This window comes from Anastrepha obliqua, chromosome 4 (assembly GCF_027943255.1).
Source record: "Anastrepha obliqua isolate idAnaObli1 chromosome 4, idAnaObli1_1.0, whole genome shotgun sequence".
NCBI lineage: Eukaryota > Metazoa > Arthropoda > Insecta > Diptera > Tephritidae > Anastrepha > Anastrepha obliqua.
The window spans coordinates 119,862,838-119,883,707 of NC_072895.1; the positions used below are offsets into that span (position 1 = coordinate 119,862,838).

General features: G+C 41.0%; 3 protein-coding genes across 3 annotated transcripts; 2 read left to right on the forward strand and 1 right to left on the reverse strand.

Annotated features, from left to right (window-relative positions):
* Positions 1-329: 329 nt before the first annotated feature.
* Positions 330-3,366, reverse strand: LOC129245248 (probable ATP-dependent RNA helicase DDX27). Its single transcript, XM_054883296.1, has 6 exons — positions 3,152-3,366; positions 2,860-3,084; positions 2,188-2,796; positions 1,230-1,962; positions 614-1,160; positions 330-542 (listed from the first exon to the last, which is right to left on the reverse strand). Exons 1-6 carry the CDS (start codon positions 3,242-3,244, stop codon positions 398-400), a joined length of 2,352 nt encoding a protein of 783 aa, XP_054739271.1. The 5' UTR covers positions 3,245-3,366; the 3' UTR covers positions 330-397.
* Positions 3,367-8,132: 4,766 nt separating this feature from the next.
* On the forward strand, positions 8,133-17,265 carry LOC129245249 (small subunit processome component 20 homolog). Its single transcript, XM_054883297.1, has 6 exons — positions 8,133-8,335; positions 8,388-10,941; positions 11,004-13,991; positions 14,048-15,891; positions 15,961-16,668; positions 16,733-17,265. The coding sequence occupies exons 1-6, from the start codon at positions 8,291-8,293 to the stop codon at positions 17,171-17,173; spliced, it is 8,580 nt and encodes a 2,859-aa protein (XP_054739272.1). The 5' UTR covers positions 8,133-8,290; the 3' UTR covers positions 17,174-17,265.
* A 751-nt stretch (positions 17,266-18,016) lies between these two features.
* On the forward strand, positions 18,017-20,673 carry LOC129245253 (uncharacterized). Its single transcript, XM_054883306.1, has 3 exons — positions 18,017-18,344; positions 18,402-20,425; positions 20,527-20,673. Exons 1-2 carry the CDS (start codon positions 18,132-18,134, stop codon positions 19,983-19,985), a joined length of 1,797 nt encoding a protein of 598 aa, XP_054739281.1. The 5' UTR covers positions 18,017-18,131; the 3' UTR covers positions 19,986-20,425; positions 20,527-20,673.
* The last annotated feature ends 197 nt before the right edge of the window (positions 20,674-20,870 follow it).

A 20,870-nucleotide genomic window follows, 5' to 3' on the forward strand; every position in this document is an offset into this window, starting at 1 on the left:
CGGGAAATTTAGCAGATACGCGGTGCTGCCAGACATAAGAGAATCGGTTGGCCAGAAAATGAGACCTATCGAAATTTTACGATTGGTTTTTAAGGCGGTTCCATCAATTTAATTCCAATCCTATTAATTTTATATATGTAATTAAAAAGCCCCTCATAAAAAGTCAACTTAAAACTGTAGGTGCCTCCATTTGTCAAACATCAACACGCACGCCACAAATAGGAGAAGCTCGGCCAAACACCCAAGAAGTGAATATAAATATATATAATATAATTAATACCAACCTTTATGGTTCCTCCTAAATTTTCTAAAAATCCTTTTCTCGTAAGTGTGAATAAATCATTTCTATATTTACAAGGACAAGACAGGAAAATACAACGCAAGACTAAATTATTTTTTATTTCTTCTTTGTAAAACGTGGACCACCAAAATTCTTCCCTTTGTTAAATTTATTTTTGCCAGATTTATTGGCTATCTTCACGCTGCTAATTTTCTTCTTTTTCGCAATTTGCGACAACTTCTTATGACGATTCGCCTCAGATCTGAATATAATAATTAAAAGATTAAAAAAATAAGCATGTTTAAAAATCTTAATTCAATTTTTAATATTCACCTTAAACGCAATGCTCCGCTACGACTAACATCTGTTAAATCGTTCGTAAACGCTGATTGACCGTGACGCCTCTTCGGCTTCAGCTTACCATAGTCAGAGACATGTTTCTTGGTTTGCTCGTCAGCCACGGAGTTTAGCTTACCCGGCCGTTTCTTCAGCTTTGACATTTTGGCACGCACCAAAGACGCCTTTTCAATCTCTTTAATAACACGTTCCTTTGCCAACTGTTCTGGAGATTTTTTCTTCGGTTCTTCCTTTTTCTTTTTCTTGGCAGCCAGCTCTTTCACTGGCGGTCCATCTTCACCCTCCCCACCATATTCGACACGTTTGCGTTTAACACCTTTGTTATTTGAAGTGCCAGCAGATTTTTTATTCTCCTCAGAAGGTGTAATGGCTAGGCGCTCCTTTTCATCTTCACGTTGCTTACGCGTTTGGAACCACTCACGATGTTCTACCTGGGTGCCTTGTAATTTACGTTCCGTTTTTGAAAGCTGCTGCTCCATTTTAGCCAGTTGGCGTTCCGCTTGCTCTTCGTCCAAGATGTTCTCTGAAAGTATTTGACAATCAACATAATTTAGTAAACTTACTAACTATAGATATAACACTGGGTATTTACGTATTTCCGGCTCTAGTGCGTTCAACTTCCTTCGATACTTCTCGATTATTTCCGGAGGTATAATACGATTCTTCACAGAGTTTTCTGCATTCTTGATAATATCTTTAACGATTTTGCGTTCTTTTTCGCCAGCCAGTGACACGGATATACCTGCGCGTCCCGCACGTGCAGTACGGCCGACTCGATGAATGTAGTGCTCCGTTGTGATAGGCATAACGAAGTTGATGACAGTCTTCACGCCTACAATATCTAAACCACGCGCCGCCACATCAGTCGCTATAAGAACATCTATTTGTTCTTCCTTGAATTTCTTCAATGACTCCAAACGTTGTTGTTGAGTGAGATTGCCATGCAATTCGCCAGCGCGTATGCCTAGTAAGCCAAGCAGGATGTGTAGACGATGTGCTTGCTTCTTTGTTTGTACAAAAACCATGCAATGATCGTGGAATGTGCGACAAATCAAACTGGCTAATATGGGCTCACGGTCACCCTCTTTATCTTCACGTATGCGTATAAATTCCTGACGCAGATTGAATGCCACTTGTTGGTTATTGTTGACGAATACTTTAACTGGCTTGTTGAGGGAAACAGCAGCCAAATCTTTCACTTGTTCACTCATTGTGGCCGAGAACAACATGGTCTGTCGTGTCTTTGCGCAGGAATTGATAATTTCTTTCATTTGTTCAGCAAAATATTCATCCAACATCCGGTCAGCTTCGTCCAGAATGAGCACCTACGATAAAGCAAAAAGCCACGATACACAAATGTATTGCAAAGCTGTAAACGAATGTTTTCTGAAAACTTCAGGTTAGGCTTCCTACGAAGCATAACTAAAAAGCTCCACAACGATAGCCTACAAGGCAATTCAGAGCGCAAGGATAGAATTCATCATAATAATAATTCAACTGCTTATTTTCCGCTATTTAAACACAAATATTTACTTTCTGTTGTCACTCACCTCAATGGAATCCAAGCTGAAACTAGGAGTGTTCTTAATATGATCGATGAGACGACCTGGCGTTGCTATGACTATGTCTGGATTCTGCCGCAACACCAATTCTTGCGCTTTTACATCCAAACCACCAATTGCTAGTCCCACATCAATTGTGGTAAATTGGCACAACTGCTTTGTGACCTGATAAACCTGTGCGCCCAACTCACGTGTTGGTACCAGTACAAGTACGCGAGTAATAGTTTTGCTATTCATTGGTCTATATAAAAGACGCTCCAAAGTTGGCAACATATAGGCCGCTGTTTTACCGGTACCAGTGGCTGCACAACCACAGATATCGCGACCTAGCAAAGCGATCGGTATTGTAGACGACTGTATTGGCGTTGGATAGATGTAGCCCAGTACACCGATAGCTCGCATAAGCGGGCGTGATAAATTCATCTGATAAAAAGATGTAATTGATTCGTTACTCTCAATTGCTTCGTCGAATTGCATTTTTTCGCCCTCTTCTTCTTCATCCGAATTATCTCCTGATTTATTTTTCTTCTTTTTGATTAATTTTTTCTCTCGAAGACGCAAATTATCGTGCTTCAACTCGTCGTCAGATAGAGGGATCTAAATGGTATAGAATTAAGGATTGCAACTATATTTTAATGTCATAATACGAAAGTAACGTACCTCCTCTTCATTTTCAATATCGGAGCCTTCTGTTGGTTTCCCTTCAGCTTCACGTTTTTTTAAACGCGCTGCAATTTTGTCATCAGTCTTGGTACGTGCCTTGCGCTTCACATATTTCATTAAGTCATCCCAGGTATCTTGGTTGTACTCCTTTACCGATGATACAAATTTAAACCCTTTTTCAAACTCGGCTTCTTTTTTGTGACGAATTTTCGTGGGTTGATACTAAAAACATACAATGGGTTTTAACTTTTGACTGGGTTTCTATTTGTATACGATATCAAATGCTTACCTCCACTTCTGCATCGGAGTCTTCAGAAAAGTTTTCAACCTCCGCATCATCTTCGATAGTTGTAATTAAGTCAATATTCTTCGTGGCACCCATTTCTGCCAACTAAACCAAATTAGCGATTGAAATATAATTCTTCTAACTTTTGTAAATTTTCAACAAACTTCTGCGCTCAACAACACGCACGTGTGGAACAGCTGTTTGTTCTTAAGGCCGTGTTCATACAGGGCAAGGAGATTTGAATACAGAAGATGGCGTCTTCCCAAAATAGTTACATTATTTTTCGCCATTTCGACAATTCTGACGTCAGTTCCCTTACCAATACAAAACAAACCAAAAAAAAACAAACATGTTTTTAAAAATTCAGTGAATGGCTTGGTAATATTGTGATTTCTGACATTTTAACTAAACAAACTAATGATAACGAAATGGCGCGTGTTAAAATGTGAAAGCACAAGTTAATATAAAACTCCAAATAATTTTTTGGCATCTTTATGCGGGTAATGCCGTGGCAAGAAAGTGTGTCAATAATATCTTGCGTTTGATGCACCAGACATGCTAGTTATCTGGGGAAGTAGCCCTTGGTCGGAAAAAACCCTAGTCATTCTGGTAACGTTAAACCGGCTGCCATGGGAATTATTTTGCGTTTGATAGTTTATACTGCTCTCGCAAACGATTTCTCTCCACAAACAAGTAATTCTCTTTCCTTTTTTGTGTATTCTATGAGCTTAACGTCACAGCGAATTCCTAAAGCGCAATCTCATATTCTATAAATCCTGATATAGGGAAACTTTCGTTGCTTCAACTTGCCGAACTCTCTTGTGGTGTTGTTCTTGTCGTTCCTTCAGGACAACTTCGTTGCAAAAAGTGAATTGCCCAAACACAAACCCCTCTCCCTGTCTCGTCCAAAACAGAGAACGTAAATTCATAGAGAAGGCTCAGGAACGAATGGGCAGGTTAAATGTCAAAACACATCAAAACGAGGGTAGGAAGTTAACAGTAGAGAGTTAACATAGCGGAGCGTAGTCAACATAGCGGAGCGTAGTCAACATAGCGGAGCGTAGTCAACAGAAATAAATATAGCGTTTGCATTGAAATGTAAAATGCCATGATTTGATGTTAGGGAAAAGAAAATAACAGCAGACTTGTACATTTTTCTTTCATGCTTATTTGCCGTCGGCATTTTGCATGCGCAAATGGATTATTTCTTGTGAGATGAATAAATTAATTCTAAGTAACGCAATAGCACCGTAGGCCTAAGTAGCTAGAGTGCTCTATCAGTTAGTGTTATATTTCATATTTCTCTAATAAATAATAATAATAATAATTCTAAGTATATGCATGCATGAATATGAAATTTTAAGTATCTAATTGACTAAATTGTATTGAATTTAGGTCTATTATCAAAATTATTCAAATATCATAATACAAAAAATAATTTTGTAAACCATTCCATCTTCATGTGGCCATCCATATTCATGTGGGCAGAAAAAACATGACATGCCTCAAAACCCAGCTCATACACCTCTCATACACATCTGCATATAAAGAATTCAAAGCAAATAGACAAACGTATGCAAACATATTTGTAATATACATATGTATGTATGTATGCAAAAATCACATTTCTTTTTCATGCTTATTTCCCGTAGGCATTTTGCATGCGCAAATGGATTATTTCTTGTGAGATGAATAAATTAATTCTAAGTATATGCATGCATGTATGTGAAATTTTTAAATTGTATTGATATTAAATATTCACATAAAAAAATGGCTTTGTAAACCATTCATTTGCATCAACGGTTATTATTATGTGTCCTTTTTAAATTTTTATATCCATATGTATGTATGTACATATATTCATATACTAAATAGATATAACATCTACCATCCATATTCATGTGGGCAGAAAAAAATCTTGACCTGCCTCAAAACACAGCTCATATGTATGTATCTACATATAAAAAATTCAAAAGCAAATAGACAAACGTATGCAAACATATTCCTAACATATGCAAAAAAAACTTATCTAAACGGTATTCGCGTACATAAACATATGTATGTATATATGCATATATGAATACATATGTTGGGACAATGTACATATGTACGTAAATGTTTCTATTCTAAGCAAAACAATGAATATTCGTATATACATGTGTATGCTTCCAAAACTAAAATTCTAAGCCTAGCGACTACAAGAACAAAATGCATTCCTAGGCGTAGCTGCTGCGGCCATGATTATTTACCCGCGACGGCGCTGAACAGTTTCAAATATTAAAAAGCACAACAAAAGCAAATTCATTGATAAGTTCGAGCTCATATTTCTACGAGCAAAGTACTTTCATTCATAAAACGAGCCGCCCATATGCCAATTTTCGCGACCATTCGAAAATAGTCAATATTGGAATATTTCGCGTTGAATTATTTGCCAATATTTGGTAAATCTTGAATTTTTGTCAAGTCGAGTGACCGCGGCTCCGTACATATGTATGCTTCAATATATGTATGTAATTATGTGTTCTCAATTCTCGACAGCAATAGCAAATCGAAATATTTTTTCTTTCGCAAGTGCTCGCAGCCTCATATGTATGTATGTCTATGGAAGTTTGTAGGCATGTATTTATGTATATGCGTGTTTGCTTTTGCACGTCCATATGAACGATTTTTCATATGCAGATATTCATTTGATTTAGCTGAACGAATATATTGATTTTGTAAGGAAATCCTGTCGAATTAAATTATTGGTACATGTTCATTTAAGTTCTTCTTACCAAATAAATATTATTATCCTTAAGAAAATGAAATACTAGTTTTTTTAATTTTTTATTTTTGCTCAATACTTGTGTTGCGCGTGAAACGCTCATTTTTTCGAAAATGCTTGGATAAATATGAGCCTCCGTCAATTTTGGGCAAATTTTAAAATTGGAATTCTTTTGATCAATATCAAATAACTTCCTAATGACCTTAAAGCTTGCAGTGCCATGAGCGGTTGGAATATCATATTTCATAAATACATTACGGATGGACTTTATGAGATGGCAATAGTCAAACATACAAAAAATTTTATTGTTTTCGTGCATGAAAAAAGTGTTAATTTCAGAAATCTTCAATTGATTAAATAAAGTTATATTCGCGGGCCCTTGATCGCAAATCATAACTTTTATATATCTACATCGTCACGCATAAAAGTATATGCTTTAGTGGACATATAGTTCAAATTTTGAGCCAATGTCTTTTCGTCCTCATTATACCAACCTTTTTTGGTACTGACGATCATTTTTGCAAAAGTTGCTACAACTTTCTTCCGCAATTATTGCACGTTTCAACAACTCAGAATATTTATTTTTTAGGTCATTATTTTCTTTTTCAAGCTCCTCAATACGTTTATTGAATTTGACCGCGTTGCTCTGATAATAGCGAGCAGACTGAGCAAACCGTTCGCGAGTGATTGTGGTTTCTAAGTCCACGCAGATCTGATTACTATAGCTAGCCTGCCTGTTTTCCTCTAATATCGAATATTTCTCAAACTCTTCCAGAGTTAAATCTTCTTCTACTTGCTTAACTACCCTACAATAAGTTGCAGTGACGGGCGGGCAAACCCAATCAGAGCCAGCACTAGGCGAGCGACTTCTATTTACTGGCTCTAAATTGAAGCAAGGAAAAGCCCCTTTCAAGAGTTTATATTTTGTAACCAATGTGGGTTCAAAATGGCGTTGGCAAATAAAAACCCTGTCAGTGCTTGGCACTTGCACGTTGCAAGCCAAGGCCCAATTCTTACGGGTCTCTTCGTCCCTAGGAAACGCAAAAAGTATAACTTTATCCTTAGGCACGCAGCTCTCGATACATCAGCTCCTTTTTTTCTTTTTTTCGGTCCACTTGTTCGGTGGAACATCCTCATAGCCTAATTAAAATTTTTATTTTAATTTTTACAAAATTTAAATTGAGGTATATTCAGTATAATCATATACATATATAAAACAAGAAACCGCACCCTCCGGGGATTTCTAGTTTTCAAGTAATTAATTGTTAAAATTGTGTAATTTAGCGAAAGGATATTGTTGTTTTGAATACAAGTATAAAAACCAGTAAAAATGCGTTTGTGACCATATATTTTATGAATTGAAGTGAAATTTAGAACAAAATACATACATATATGTATTATATTGTACCAATTTATAAGTGTATTGTATTAAAATGCGTGTAAATATTGAAAGATATAAAAGTTGTTCTTGAGCCACTCAAATTACCCATACGGCATTATCCTACACCCGATCTTTAAATTCAAAAGTTTTTTATAAATATGTAAATAAAATAATGAGAATGTGCGCATTCAAGTTCAATTGGTTACAAGCAATCATAAGAGCTTTTCAATATTTGGCGCAATTTTCATATATGTATGTACATATATACATTTATCCAATCAAAATCAAATCTAATGCAATCAAACATTTTTTCCAATATTTGGCGCAATTTTCATAAATGTAAACCTAAAATAAATATGTCCTTTGCTAATATATGTATATAAACATGCATACATAAAATTTCGCGCAATTTTCATAACTTAATTACATACATATGTCCTAAATTACGCGCAATTTTTATAAAAAAACCAAAAAGAACAAATCTGTAAACATGCATACAAATCATATGGACATATCAAATGAACAACTCTGTTCTGTACGCAAGCAAATGTAAGCTAATGTAAACTACATTTTTTTACATTGCGTATCACTCTCTCCCTCTCATTTCTCTCCGGCAGCCATATTAATTAATTTCCTACTGTTAACTTGTGCTTTCCTACCCGTATTTTGTTAGGAGGAACGGGCCGGGACTGCGCCTTCTCTATGAATTTACGTTCTCTGTCCAAAAGTTACAAATTTATTTGCACAATAGTTACCCTCTATGCACCCAGCCTTATGAAACTGTCCTGAGTGTACGCGGAGTGGTAAACAAACTAGCACTGAACGTACACGAGCCGCAACATGTGCACTGCAACTGTCAGATTTCACTCTTCCTTCTGCTTGCACTAGCCAAAGTGAATTATATTTTAAATTGTTTATTTTTCCACGCGCACGAGTAAATTTTTAATATAAAAGCAAATGCAAATAGCGGACTCCAATTAAACACATTTATCCAAGTATGGCAGAAATATTGCAGAAAACAAAAAACACTAACACCTTTCGGGTAAGCCGCTCTAATTTTTAGTAGGTAATTTTTACAAAAAATTTAATTTCAGTTCAAATCCTTCGCCGATCGCGTTTGTGAAATTGACATACGACGCTTGGCCTTATATCGCATTGGCCATGAAAATGAGGAACTGCCAGAGGAAGAGAATGAGACATACTTCCATCAAACGCTGAAGAAATGGATTGTACTAAATTTAACAGATGAGTTTGGCCAGTTTAGCCGCAGGTGCCTGAAGGTTATAACCTTGCCACAATTAGTACATCAAAAAGACTTTGTAATAGATCTGCTCCTTGAGCGTCTGTCCACTGCAACTAATTTATCGCTGCAGCCGCTATTAGAACTGTTATACGTATTGGCGCGGGATCTGCGTGAGGATTTCTACCCATACTTTCAGCGTGTACTTGACCGACTCATTTGTCTGCTGAACACGCAGGATGCAGAACAGTTGGAATGGACACTCGTTTGCTTAGCTTATTTATTCAAGACCCTCAAACCGTATTTGAAAAGGAATATTGGCGTGGTATTCCATGCTATACTGCCACTGCTGGATGAGCAGCGTTATGAAGAGCATGTTACTAACTTTGCGGTGGAATGCTTCTCCTTTATTGCACGAGATGTGCGCGATTTCCGTAAATTTCTTGATTTTGTACTGGACACTGTTGCGCGAGAACAAGTCGATTGCATAGCAGGATGTGGCCGATTGCTGTTTGAAATTGTTCGAGGAGTGAAGGGACAGTTCCACTCGGTGGCAGATGATTTCCTACAGTTTATATTTGAATGTCTGGTGGACGAACAGCGAGCCAAGTCCACCGACAAGCTACAGCTGTTATGTGAAATTGTCAAGCAATCAGTGCAGGAGTTACTCAACTTTCTGCTGCCGCAAAATATGACCTTGTATTGGAATAAACTCTGCAATGTGGCGCAAAATACAATGTTAGCAGGTGTGAACGCATGTGGTCGCTTAGTCCATCTGCTGCCGCTGTTCATTATTGCCGCCAAGCACCGAAATGGACGTCACTTATGTGAGTTGGATGTATTAGTGCCGATTATACTCAAGATGATAGACTACTGTATGCAGCATCATTCGAAATCCAATGCCAAAGAAGCATTAGGCTTGCTTATACAGCTGGTTAGCACAGTATTACTGGCTGATAATGTGCATCTGACGCAGTTAGACACCAGTCGACTAATGAAGAAAGCACTCAGTGTGCAACAACGCGATATTTATGCACAATTCGTGTTACTGATAGGTTCGCATCCGCAGTTCGAACTGCTGGTTCTACCTTCTGTGGTTGCAAACTTTGAGCAGCACTTGGATGTAGCGGCGTTTGAGTTGTTGGCGCGAGTTGTTTTGCAGAAGCAGCCTTTGGTAGGCAATGCCATCGCGCTGGAATCGTGGGAGCTATATTGGCTGCACATTAAACAGCAACAAACTCTGCAAAAACTACAGCAAAAAATGAGTGAACTCGATTTTAGTGAAGACGTATTAAATGAACAAAGAAATGGACTACTTCAGCATATTTTATTGTTGATCTTAGTGCCACATATGCCGGGACTAGGAAAAAAGCCGCTGGAAGATAGACTAAATACAATAATGGACCAAGTTTTAGACCAAATAAATACGCATGGTAATTTTGCGCGGCAATTGGCAGTGTTTTCTCTGCTACTCGATACGCAAGTTCATGTTATGTACAACAGTCGGCCCGATTTTCTTAAACGAGATGTTCAAGTTTTGCTGCCACATGCAACAAGTAATCTTCAAGCCTTAGGTGCACTGGACCAATTGCTATCAGCAAATGACGAACTTCCTATTGAAGAAATTCAACGGATTTCAGAGCTATTAGCGCCATTACTTAGTTCGCATTCTCACGATGGCCGCCGACTCGCGGCGCACTGCCTCCAAACACTTAATAAACGCATAACGCAAGCGCATCCCTACAATGTATTCTATGCAGCAGAATGTGTCGAACCCAACATACATAACTATCGTGAACAGCTGCTGCATCTGCAGCAATTGGAGACGGCAGGCGAGCTCTATCGCGCTATAGATAAGGGACAACGCGATATCTACAAGCAGCACATCCTGCGTTTTCTGCTCGGCATGTTGTATCACAACTTTAAATTTGTTTGGGAGCCGGTGCTAAAATTAATAGAATCATATGCCCAGGGGATGAGCGTAAGTGACTTTTGGAGCATTTACCATCAACAGTTAAAGCTCACAGCGGAAGCCATTGATTACACCGTTACTGCAACACAGAGCGCAATGGCCACGATTGAAAATGTGCCCTGTTGGAGCAACGATATTCTGAATGAGCTGTTGCCGGCCATACAGCTGCCGAAACCGACTCAGCAGCAATTGCTAAATTATCGGAATCTGCTATGGATGCGTTTGCCACAGTTTGGTCAAATAGCGCAGCAAAAAAATCGTGATCTCGTAGGTCTATTTCTGCAATTCGTAGATGAGGAGTATCGTGCACGTTTGGAACGACGCGAACTGACTTGGGATCTGACGCAGCTGGCATCTGGTCAGGCACAGGAGCAGCTTGCAGACGCAAGCGCGTTGGACAGTGATGCGGAAGCGGATGAAGATGACAAGCAAAATGGTGTGTATTCTGCTATGCAGCCAATTAAACAATTTGTTTGATGTATTTCTTTTTATTTTAAGACCGTTCACACAAAGCCGGGCGACGCGGCAAACAACGCAAGGATCAGCAAGGCTATATTGCCAAAAGCATTCTCCAGACGCTACAAAGCAAACTTGGTGTTTTTGCAGCGCAGTCTAACCCGCGCTCGCTTTATCGTGAACCTGAATTATACGCACTATATATGGACCTATTAGCCGGTCCCAATGCACAATTACAACGTGCCGCTCTTGATTGTGTGCTCAGGTATAAACAAAAATCTTTGATGCCACACAAGGAGCATCTTTACGCTCTAATCGATGAGGTGAAATTCAAGGAGGAGCTTGTCAATTTCAAATTAGACGAGTCTGTAAGCGCAGAGCAACGACCAGAACTCATGAAAATACTACTGCGCCTATTGTATGGTAAAATGATCACAAAAGGCACTCAGCGCGCTCTGAGCGCACAAACGCGCAAGTCCTTGATTCTTCGTTTCCTGGGACAGTGTACAACCGAGGAGATTTTTTGGTTCCTCGAAATGGCTTTTGGGAAATACGCAAAATATACCGACGCCAGCGTGGCGCTGGAGGAGATACCAGCACAAGTGGCAGCAGATTTCGATTTGCATGCTGCGTGGTCCCCAAAAAAACTGCAAAGCATCGTCAATCTGCTCGAGTTGATACGCAAAGAGTTTGGCGGTCTAATGAAGCGCGACTTTCACCTATACATGCTGAAACTACTAACATTCGTGGGAAGTGCCTGCAATGCGGTTTTACTGCTGCCTGCGGAGCAGTTAGTTCTCATTCATCCAAAGATGGGTGTGGTCTACAAAAATGTGCGCAATGCAGCGTTGCTGAGTTTAGTGAATTTCTTTGCGCACATCGATGAGTTTGATTGGGAGGCGCCGCAATTGCGCTGCCTCAGCGAAGTTTACGTCTGGCCCGTGATTGAAAAACTGCCACAAGATGCCATACACACACCAACGCCGCTGCTGCGTTTGCTCTTGCAGTGGGGTGAGAAGCCGCAGCATTTCAACTACTTGGCACAGTGCCGTGCCGATGGAAGTGAAGATGCGCAGAGGTCACCTGTTATCTTTCAATACGTAGTGGCGCTGTTATTGAATGAAAAAGCGAAACCAGCAGTACGTCGCCCCATTATGGCGCTTGTGGAACGCCTACTGCAATCCGCGCCATCCCAAGAACCCGCTAAGGATGGCATAAGCGGCTTACATATCGTCAAACCCTACATTCCGGAGCTGCTAAAACGTCTGCGCATGAACTTCAGCACGCGCGCCGCCAAGAAAGCCATCGACAAGCGCGATCTTAATATCTTGTCGCTACTGACCGCTCACGTGGATGACGCGGATACATGCAACAGTTTGTTGCAACTGCTGCTGCCCATACTCATTGCGAAGTCCCAACGGAACGCCAATGAAGAGGTGGTGACACAGGTGATAACGACACTCGCCAATCTCATAAAGCAACTGGATGCGCCAGAGACATATTTGCGAAAGCTCGCCCCATTCTTTGAGCAGACACAAGAGGTAAATGCACGCAAACTTCTGTGTCAGCTGGTAACCGACATCGCGCGCAAACGCCACAAGCAGGCTACACAGTCGAAAGACGAGGCACTCGTTGCACTGGCGACGCGTTTGCAGCGCACCGCGCGTCTCACCAGCATGCTGAATGCCTGGGACAAGCGCTGGGTTGAACAACCCGATTACGACAAGCGTTTGGATGCGCTTAAAGAAATTGCGCAACTGCTAGATGCTGATGGTGAAGGCGTCGACATTGAGTTGGGCGTACTCGTAATCTACAACTGTGTTTACTTCATCAAGTATGACAAGGATATGGGTTTGCGCGACAACGCCAGCGAACACTTGCGCTTGCTGCTACCGCGCCTTGCGCTACACTTTGCTGCCGCGGTGGATGGCAAATCCAGCTTGGACTACTTAGTGGACGAAGTGGCTATAAATTTGCTCAGGCGCTTAGTGCGTGACAACAACGATAATGTACGCTACGAGGGCATACGGCTGTTGGGTGAATTGGCACGCCAAGCATCCCACACGCATCCCGTCTTACAGGACTTGGCGCCGCTCGGTGATCAACAAGATGCTGAGGTCGATTTCTTTGAAAATCTTACTCACTTGCAAACACATCGGCACGGACGTGCTTTGTTGAAATTCTGTTCGCATGCACAATCTATGACGCGCCGACCGTGTACGCGCACGTTGACTGAATTTGTGCTTCCTTTGGCCACGCGCTATTTGCTGTCGGAGAAGCATACTGGAAAGCATACGCTAATAGATGCCGCTATCGAAACTGTGGGCGTTGTATGCCAACTTCTGCCCTGGCAGCAATATCATGCATTGCTGCGCTACTACCTCGCCAAGCTGCAAAGCACACAGGAGTATCAGCGCCAATGTGTGCGCATTGTGATGCGTATACTGGATGCATTCCATTTTGATTTGACACAAGCGCAAGCTGATCCAGAAGCACTGCAGCAGCTGCAAAGCAAGCTAAATGGCGAGCAGACGGCGGTACAAACGGAAAAATCAAATGAATTAGTTAAGCAATCAAAGAATGTAAAACCCTTAGGGAAACTCGAGGTCGAGTCTGCAGAAGGCGCGGAAGACGCTACAGATGAAGAAGAAGAGGAAGACGATGATGTAGGTGAAGGTTACGATGAAGAGGCGGCGCTTGCTGCTGAATTGGCAGGCGCTGACGTGGAGGCCGCACTATTGCCTGTGGACTCTGAAACTTCTACTCCTGCCGCGTGCGTACTCAATACGGCGTTGTTGCTGCCGGCGGGTGCTGCCAAACGCGTCATTCTAACTATCACCAGCATTCTCATACCAACGCTCAATCGCGCCATCACAGAGAAAAGCTCCTACGACAACAAGCACAAAGTAAATCGCAAGCGTTTTAGCGCCGAACGCGAGGAGGAAGAAATATTGCGCGTGCCCATTGCGCTTGCGCTAGTCAAACTTATGCAAAAGCTGCCGAAGGAAATGATGGACACCAATTTGCCAGGTGAGTTTATTTCGACCTTCCTAATTTATATGGTTAACTAATTCACATCCCTCCAGGCGTTTTCATGAAAGTATGCACATTTCTGCGCTCCCAACTAAAATCGGTGCGCATGCTTACGCGCGATATCCTAAAGAAAATGATGCTCGCGCTGGGCGCTAACTACCTGTCAATGCTAATGGATCATTTGCAATCGCTTCTGACGCGTGGTTTCCAAGTTCATGTGCTCGCTGTCACAGTGCATGGTGTGTTGGATGCGCTACGTGAACAATTGCAGCCATGCGATATTGAAAAATGTCTACACAACTTGCTCGATGTAGCTTTGAATGACATTTTCGGCGACATCACCGCTGAAAAAGAAATCGACAAGATAGCGGCGCACACCCCCGAAGCCAAACCGAGCGCCAAGAGCTACCTTGTATTGCACATAGCTGCGCGCAATATACAAGAAACTTGCCTGCTTGATCTACTTATGCCGTTTAAGGAGCACTTAACACGTTCACACTCACGCAAAGTCACGCTTAAAATTCAGGATTGCTTTGCAAAGATCGTGAGCGGTTTGGTGGAGAATGTGCACATTTCGCGTGAGAGTTTGCTAATCTTCATTTATGGCGTTGTATCGGAAAGTATCACCGATCTACTACCTGGTTTGCAAAAGCGTACGCTCAGCGAACAAGAAAAGGAGCGCATGCGACGCGCACGTCCAGACTGCTTCATCATACAGCCTGCCCCGCGCACGCGTTCGGGTGCCGTCACCAAGCGCGTTCAATCGAATGCACAAGCCAATGCGCATATTCTTATTGAATTCGGTCTCGAAATGCTGCAGTTGGTGTTGAAGCGCAGGAAGCTGCTGGAAGTTGACTATCAGCCTTTCTTGAATCCTATACTGCCGATGTTGCGCGATGCTCTGAAAAGTACGCATGTGCGCGTGGTTACATTCGCCTTGAAATGCTTCGGTGCCATCTGGAATGATGGATACGAGTTGCCCGCGCTTCAGCAGCAATATCTGAGTGATGTTGTGGAGCGAATGTTTGAAATATTAAAGAATATTTCGACTTTTGGTGCTATAAAACAAGACGAAAATTTGCAGCTCGTGAAATCTTCATACAAAGCCTTCGTGGCCTTACTGCGCAAATGTACCGACTTTGTTCCGACACCGGAACAGCTCCAACAGCTGGTGGTTTATGTGGAACAAAATCTCTTCGAAGGGGAACATCAAGCACTCTCGTTTTCATTGCTCAAAGCGCTGATTAGCAGACGCGTCGAGGTTGAGTCGTTGCATGAAATAATGAAGCGAATTGGCGATTTGTCGGTTGTTTCACAGTCAGACTTTGTGCGTGATGAGGCACGCAATATACTTGTCATTTACGTCATGGAATATCCGCTGAAGAAGCGTGTCGATCAGATTGTGAAATTTTTTACAGTACAGTTGCGGTACTCGTTGCCTTCGGGTCGACAATCGGTCATACAATTCCTGCATTCAATCATTAAGAAGTTCCCACTGAAAATACTGTCAAAACAGGCGGAGTTCCTATACATTTCACTTGGGCCACGACTGGTTAATGATGATGACCCTAGCTGTCGCAAGGCAATCGCCGAATGTATTGAGCTGCTGATCACGCGCTTGGGCAAAGTCGATCGGCAGCATTTATTTGATATGACGTTGTTGTTCTTTGAAGCGCAAAATAAGCCTTCGGTAGTAGAAATGGCAGCATCGTTGTGCTCGCGCTTTTTGAATGTCGAGAAGCAAACGTTTGGGCCGCGCTTGAAACTCGTTCTTCCAACAATTGTTTCACGCCTGACGTTAAATAACCCAAGCGCGCCTGGAAGATTTGTGCGCGCTCCAACGGCGCTGGGGTACGACGTGGACGAAGAGAAATTAAAGAAGAGGAGAAAGTACCATGTAAGTCTCTCATAAATAACATATTTTGTGTTTGGGAAACCTTGACATTATTCATTCTATTTTCTGCAGCGAAACCCGAAAGACCACGGTGGGAAACTGTATGATGAAATTATTCTCACTGAGGAGGAAGTTGCCAAAACAGCCGAGGAGCAGCAACGCGCAATTGACCATGAAATCATACAAACGCAATTTTGTTTGTTAAAAATGTTGGACTACTGTGCACTGGAGCTGTTCAGTAGCAACAACACCGAACTCTGTCATGTAGTCGATGAACTGGCTTATGAATCGCAGAAGCTACTTGCTCACGAGCATGCGTGGGTGCGCTGCAATGCAGCTAAGATTATCGCACTTATTTTGGGCAACTATGATTTTGCACGTGTCGCCGTACAGCTAACTAAGGAACAAAAGGAGTTGGCTTACACAGATGGCAATAGCAACGATAGCAGCGATGCGCCGAAATTTGATTTTATTTACACCGATCCCGCTTACGATATTAAATCGTTGGTGTTGGATTTGTGTGCGCAAGTTGTGCCCGGCGATACCCAACAAAATATGATCGATGAAATAGTCAAGATCTTCCTATTCATAGGCAATATGTTGCGAGAGGTGCCCTTCAGTGTTAAACAGGAGAAACCGGAAGATGATGCGGCAGAGCAAAGCGAAAATCAGACACAAGAAAAGGGCACGACTACAAAAATTAATTTGTACTGGTTGGTGCGCAATATACGTTTTCTGATTAATAGAGAGGTGACTAAGGCGCCGCATTCCATCGCAGTGGTAAGTATTTGTAGGAGGAAACATGTAAATGGAATAATAAAAATTTACCATTTCAACCTTTCAGCGCTCTGCACTCTTCACTCTAATCGAGGGCCTCATCACATTGATCAATGTCGAAACACTGGAAAAACTTGCTCCTCTTCTACTCGGCTCGCTGGTACGGGAAATGTCTGAGGAGGATCAAAATGTCGACAGTGATTTGCGTCAACAAGCGCTACGTGTTGGCAGCCGATTACGCAAGCGTGTCGGTGCTGATCTATACGATAAACTGCGCACGCGCGCTCAAACCACGCTGATGCGCAGACGGGCTGAACGCAAAAAGCTGATCGCCCAAGAAAAGATACACGATCCTCTACGTGCTGCGAAGCGGAAAGCTGCAACGCAGGAACGTAAAAAATCGGCAAAGCGTTTGAAAACGGATGTGATGCGCGGCAAAGCAGCGGATACGAAGCAAAAACTGAAAAAACAAAAACGCAAGGCAGAAGGCGGAGGAGAATTTTTTTAACACTAAATTAAATGAAATGAATATATTTTATTTACTGTAAGCATAACTGAAAAATTATATTATTAAAATATAATAAAGTAATTTAAAAATAATGAAGTAGTTTAAAAACAATGAAATAATTAAATAATAATAAGGTAATTTAAAAATAATTGTTTAAAGGGAATGTTAATCCTTTAAGCATTTCGATTATTCTCAAAACGTGCACGGTTATGCTTAATTATTTTTAAGCGATGACGAGAATATTTGACGAAAACGTCTTCAAAGTGTTAAAAGGAATTTAATAATGTTATGTGATTAAGTTCATTCGATTACGTAAGCAATATATTCAAATATGTGCTACAATTATAAATATATGGTTTGTTTTCTAAAATATTAAAATAAACAGCAAAGCGAATTTCTTTCACTTAATATTGAGTATACTCGACATGAAACAAGAAAATTCCATCATTTGATGATGGGTATACTCGACAGAAACTCATCAAGCGTTAATGAAAGGATAAGGCGTACATGTTACGTTAAGTAATTTTAGTACAATTGAGTGTTGACAGGATCCTTAGTAATTAAAACACCGATGTTTGGAGAATTCGCACTGAGTTTTGCACCACACATCGCGCACATAAAGCTTTCACCTATTGAATTTTTGAATGTTTATTATTTTTGAATGTTTATTATTTTTGAAATGATAAGGAAATGCACATAGTATGTGTACATTTGCTGGCGTTCGTTTCTGAAGCGTGTTTATTGACAAAGCAGTGTTTTATCGACTTTATGGCTAACATACTGCTTTGCCGACACATGTTTACGCAAAAATCAGATTTGACAGCCTCACTTCGCTCATTTGTTTATTAAACAAAAAAGCCCAAAGAGACCGACAAATAAGACTAATTACAACAAAAAATATAATATTCATACGCTGAAAAAAATTAAGTGCAAAAGCGCGCAAAACTTGCATCACAGAATGCTGCGTTGCATACGTTTTGGTGAGGTGCTGCTCGACGAGACCTTCCGGACGTTCCTAATATGCAATCAGTGCCAGACAGAGTTTGTGGAAGTTCCAGAATTCCGCGTACATCTTGCGTCCAGCTCTTGTGGCCAGCGGCTATTTAAAGAAGATGTGGTTGGCTTAAAGTTTGGAGCAGCGCAAGTCACGCGAACTGGCAAAGAAAAAACCGTGAGTACCGCAGGCACAAGGCGTTCACTTGTAATATTAAATAAATTTTGCTCTCAGTATTTGTTGTATAATCCAGCGGATATACAATTAGCGACTACAGAACCAGTAATTAGCGCCGTAACGCCGATGGATGGTGGTGATGATGCCTACTTAGACTTAATGAAAATCGAAGAAGAGCTACTTGATCCACGCTGGTACACAGATATTGCAGGTGCACAATCTGATGTGGGCAGTCCTCAACCGGCTCCAACGTTACCCGCGTCCAGTAACACCAATAAGCCGATGGAATACAAGGAACTTGTGAAGGCTGTAGGGCCGTATGTGCAATTCAAAGAAAATGCAATAAAAAGGAAAACAGAGGGCATAACAGTGAGACGTTTTCAAACCAAAACAAATAATCCCGCTGCTAGCGTAAAAAACCCAGTGTTGCCAGCAAAAGACAAGCAAAGCACCGACCAACCAGCAGGGCGCTTGTTGAATCCAGCGGCAAAACGGAAGTTAGACCTGGCACCCAAGCACGTGCAGTTTAATGACCAGGTCAATGTGAAATATGTTATAAATGAACGATTGTGCACCAATGTAGCACTGAGTAAACGCACCTTAACTCAAAATTCCGAAAAAAATGAAAAACATTTTGCGACTGATGAGGCAGTACTTAAGCGGCGTAGAACAATAACGATACCAATAGATCAAGCAAATATACAACCAGACTTTCAGGAGCGGTTTGTTAAGCAAAGTTCAAATGTGCCAAAAACGGCAGTAATACGTAACACTGCTGCTACAACAACTTCAAGCACCACAGCAACTACTAAAATAATTACGAAATCCAACAGCGTCACTACAGTTGTTGGTGGTGCCAACTCAAAAGGGATTGCTAATGCAAAAGCTGCTCCAACAACGTCTGCAACTCAATCTGGCACGCAAACACATATCAAGACGTTGGTGTCTAATCCGCTGGTAATGCACAAACAAATAAATGGCACTAAAACCCCAATAACAACTACTGGAATGGCTGTCAAAAATCCTATTACCTACTCGAAAATCAACTCGAACGGCATGAAAAGTGAAAAAGTTTTACCTAAGCCGAATGCGTCTATTGTAGCCAGTCAAGTAGTGCCATCAGCGACAAGACCAAAGCAACGCGCTCTTAGCCTAACCGCCACAGGGCCAGTGCAGCCACCAATTTTTGCAACTGCAAATCAAGCAGCACCTCCTGCGCTGGCTCCATTATCAAGCAATAAAGTTGCTAACACTACCGCCATAATCGCTGCAAAGACTCCCACTGATGCGCACCAGCAAACCAATGATATACTCAATAAGTTACAAACACGGGGACTGCAGGTGAAGCGCACGCAACCGTGCGCAATCGTGGCCAATTCCGCTCATACAGGGCAACAGAACAAAACTATGGAGTTACTGCAGAAACTTCAATCCAAGGGCATGAAGGTGAAAATACTCAATGGTAAGGATACTATGAGTGCCGCAGCAGCGTCAGGGGCGCAAATAACTGCCAGTATTAATTTACCAACTACAACGGCAAGCACAAAAATGGTAAGCAATGTGCGAAATGTGGAATCAGCCATTGGAAAACAAAACAAGACAATTTTAAACAATAAGCTCATTATTAAGAAAGTAAAGTAATAATAGAAAAACACAGAGTAATTGTAAAATTGTATGTTGGTCTCGTAGCGTACATTCGTAAATAACAGTATAAACGCATCTCGAACGATAAATGTTGGGTTGCTAGTTTTTATAAAAGTTTAACTTAACTATTTGATTTTGTTTTTATTTATAGTACAAAAATGCGTATTAATTTGACGTAGGAAAGCTCGAATACTTTTCATAATTGTGTTTTATATGTTGTCATATTCAAATTATTTTTTGAAATAGTCTTGATGTAACGCTTAATATTTAAGCAATGAATTACGCGTCACTAAATGTTCACTGTTCTTTTGTGTAAATGTTTTTACACACATTCGCTGACTCAGCTTGTGCCCGAAGCTGTGAAATATATGAAAATAAATGGTTTTCAAGAAATTTGTTTAAAAACGCATTTAAATGTACAAGATAAACGATGAATGGTAAGTAAAGTTCATTAAGTTTTTAGCTAATAGTACTTGGGGTGGAGATAAGGAAGTCTTACTTACTAGCACTTATTTATTTATTAATCTCACGTCGCTAGAACATCGCTGTTGACGACGAAAGCAAGATTATGGATGGAAAAGCATACAACTGAATCAATTGCCCTTGCCGTACCACAACAATCTCAACCGCTTAACAGCCACCAATCGAAATTAAATCTCGGTTGGCAAATAGCATGTCTTATGTTCAGCGCGCTTAGTCGGAAGAAAAGCCTGATGACCCCATTAGTGATTAGAGCTCAAAAAAAAAAAAAACAAAAAAAAAAACAATCTGCTGATCCGGGCTGGGTGATTAATCTGCGTGCAAACCTTCTCCAAAGTCACCCAAATGAGAAAATGGTTTTTATTTATCAACTTTTTTTTATGCACATACAAATGTACATAT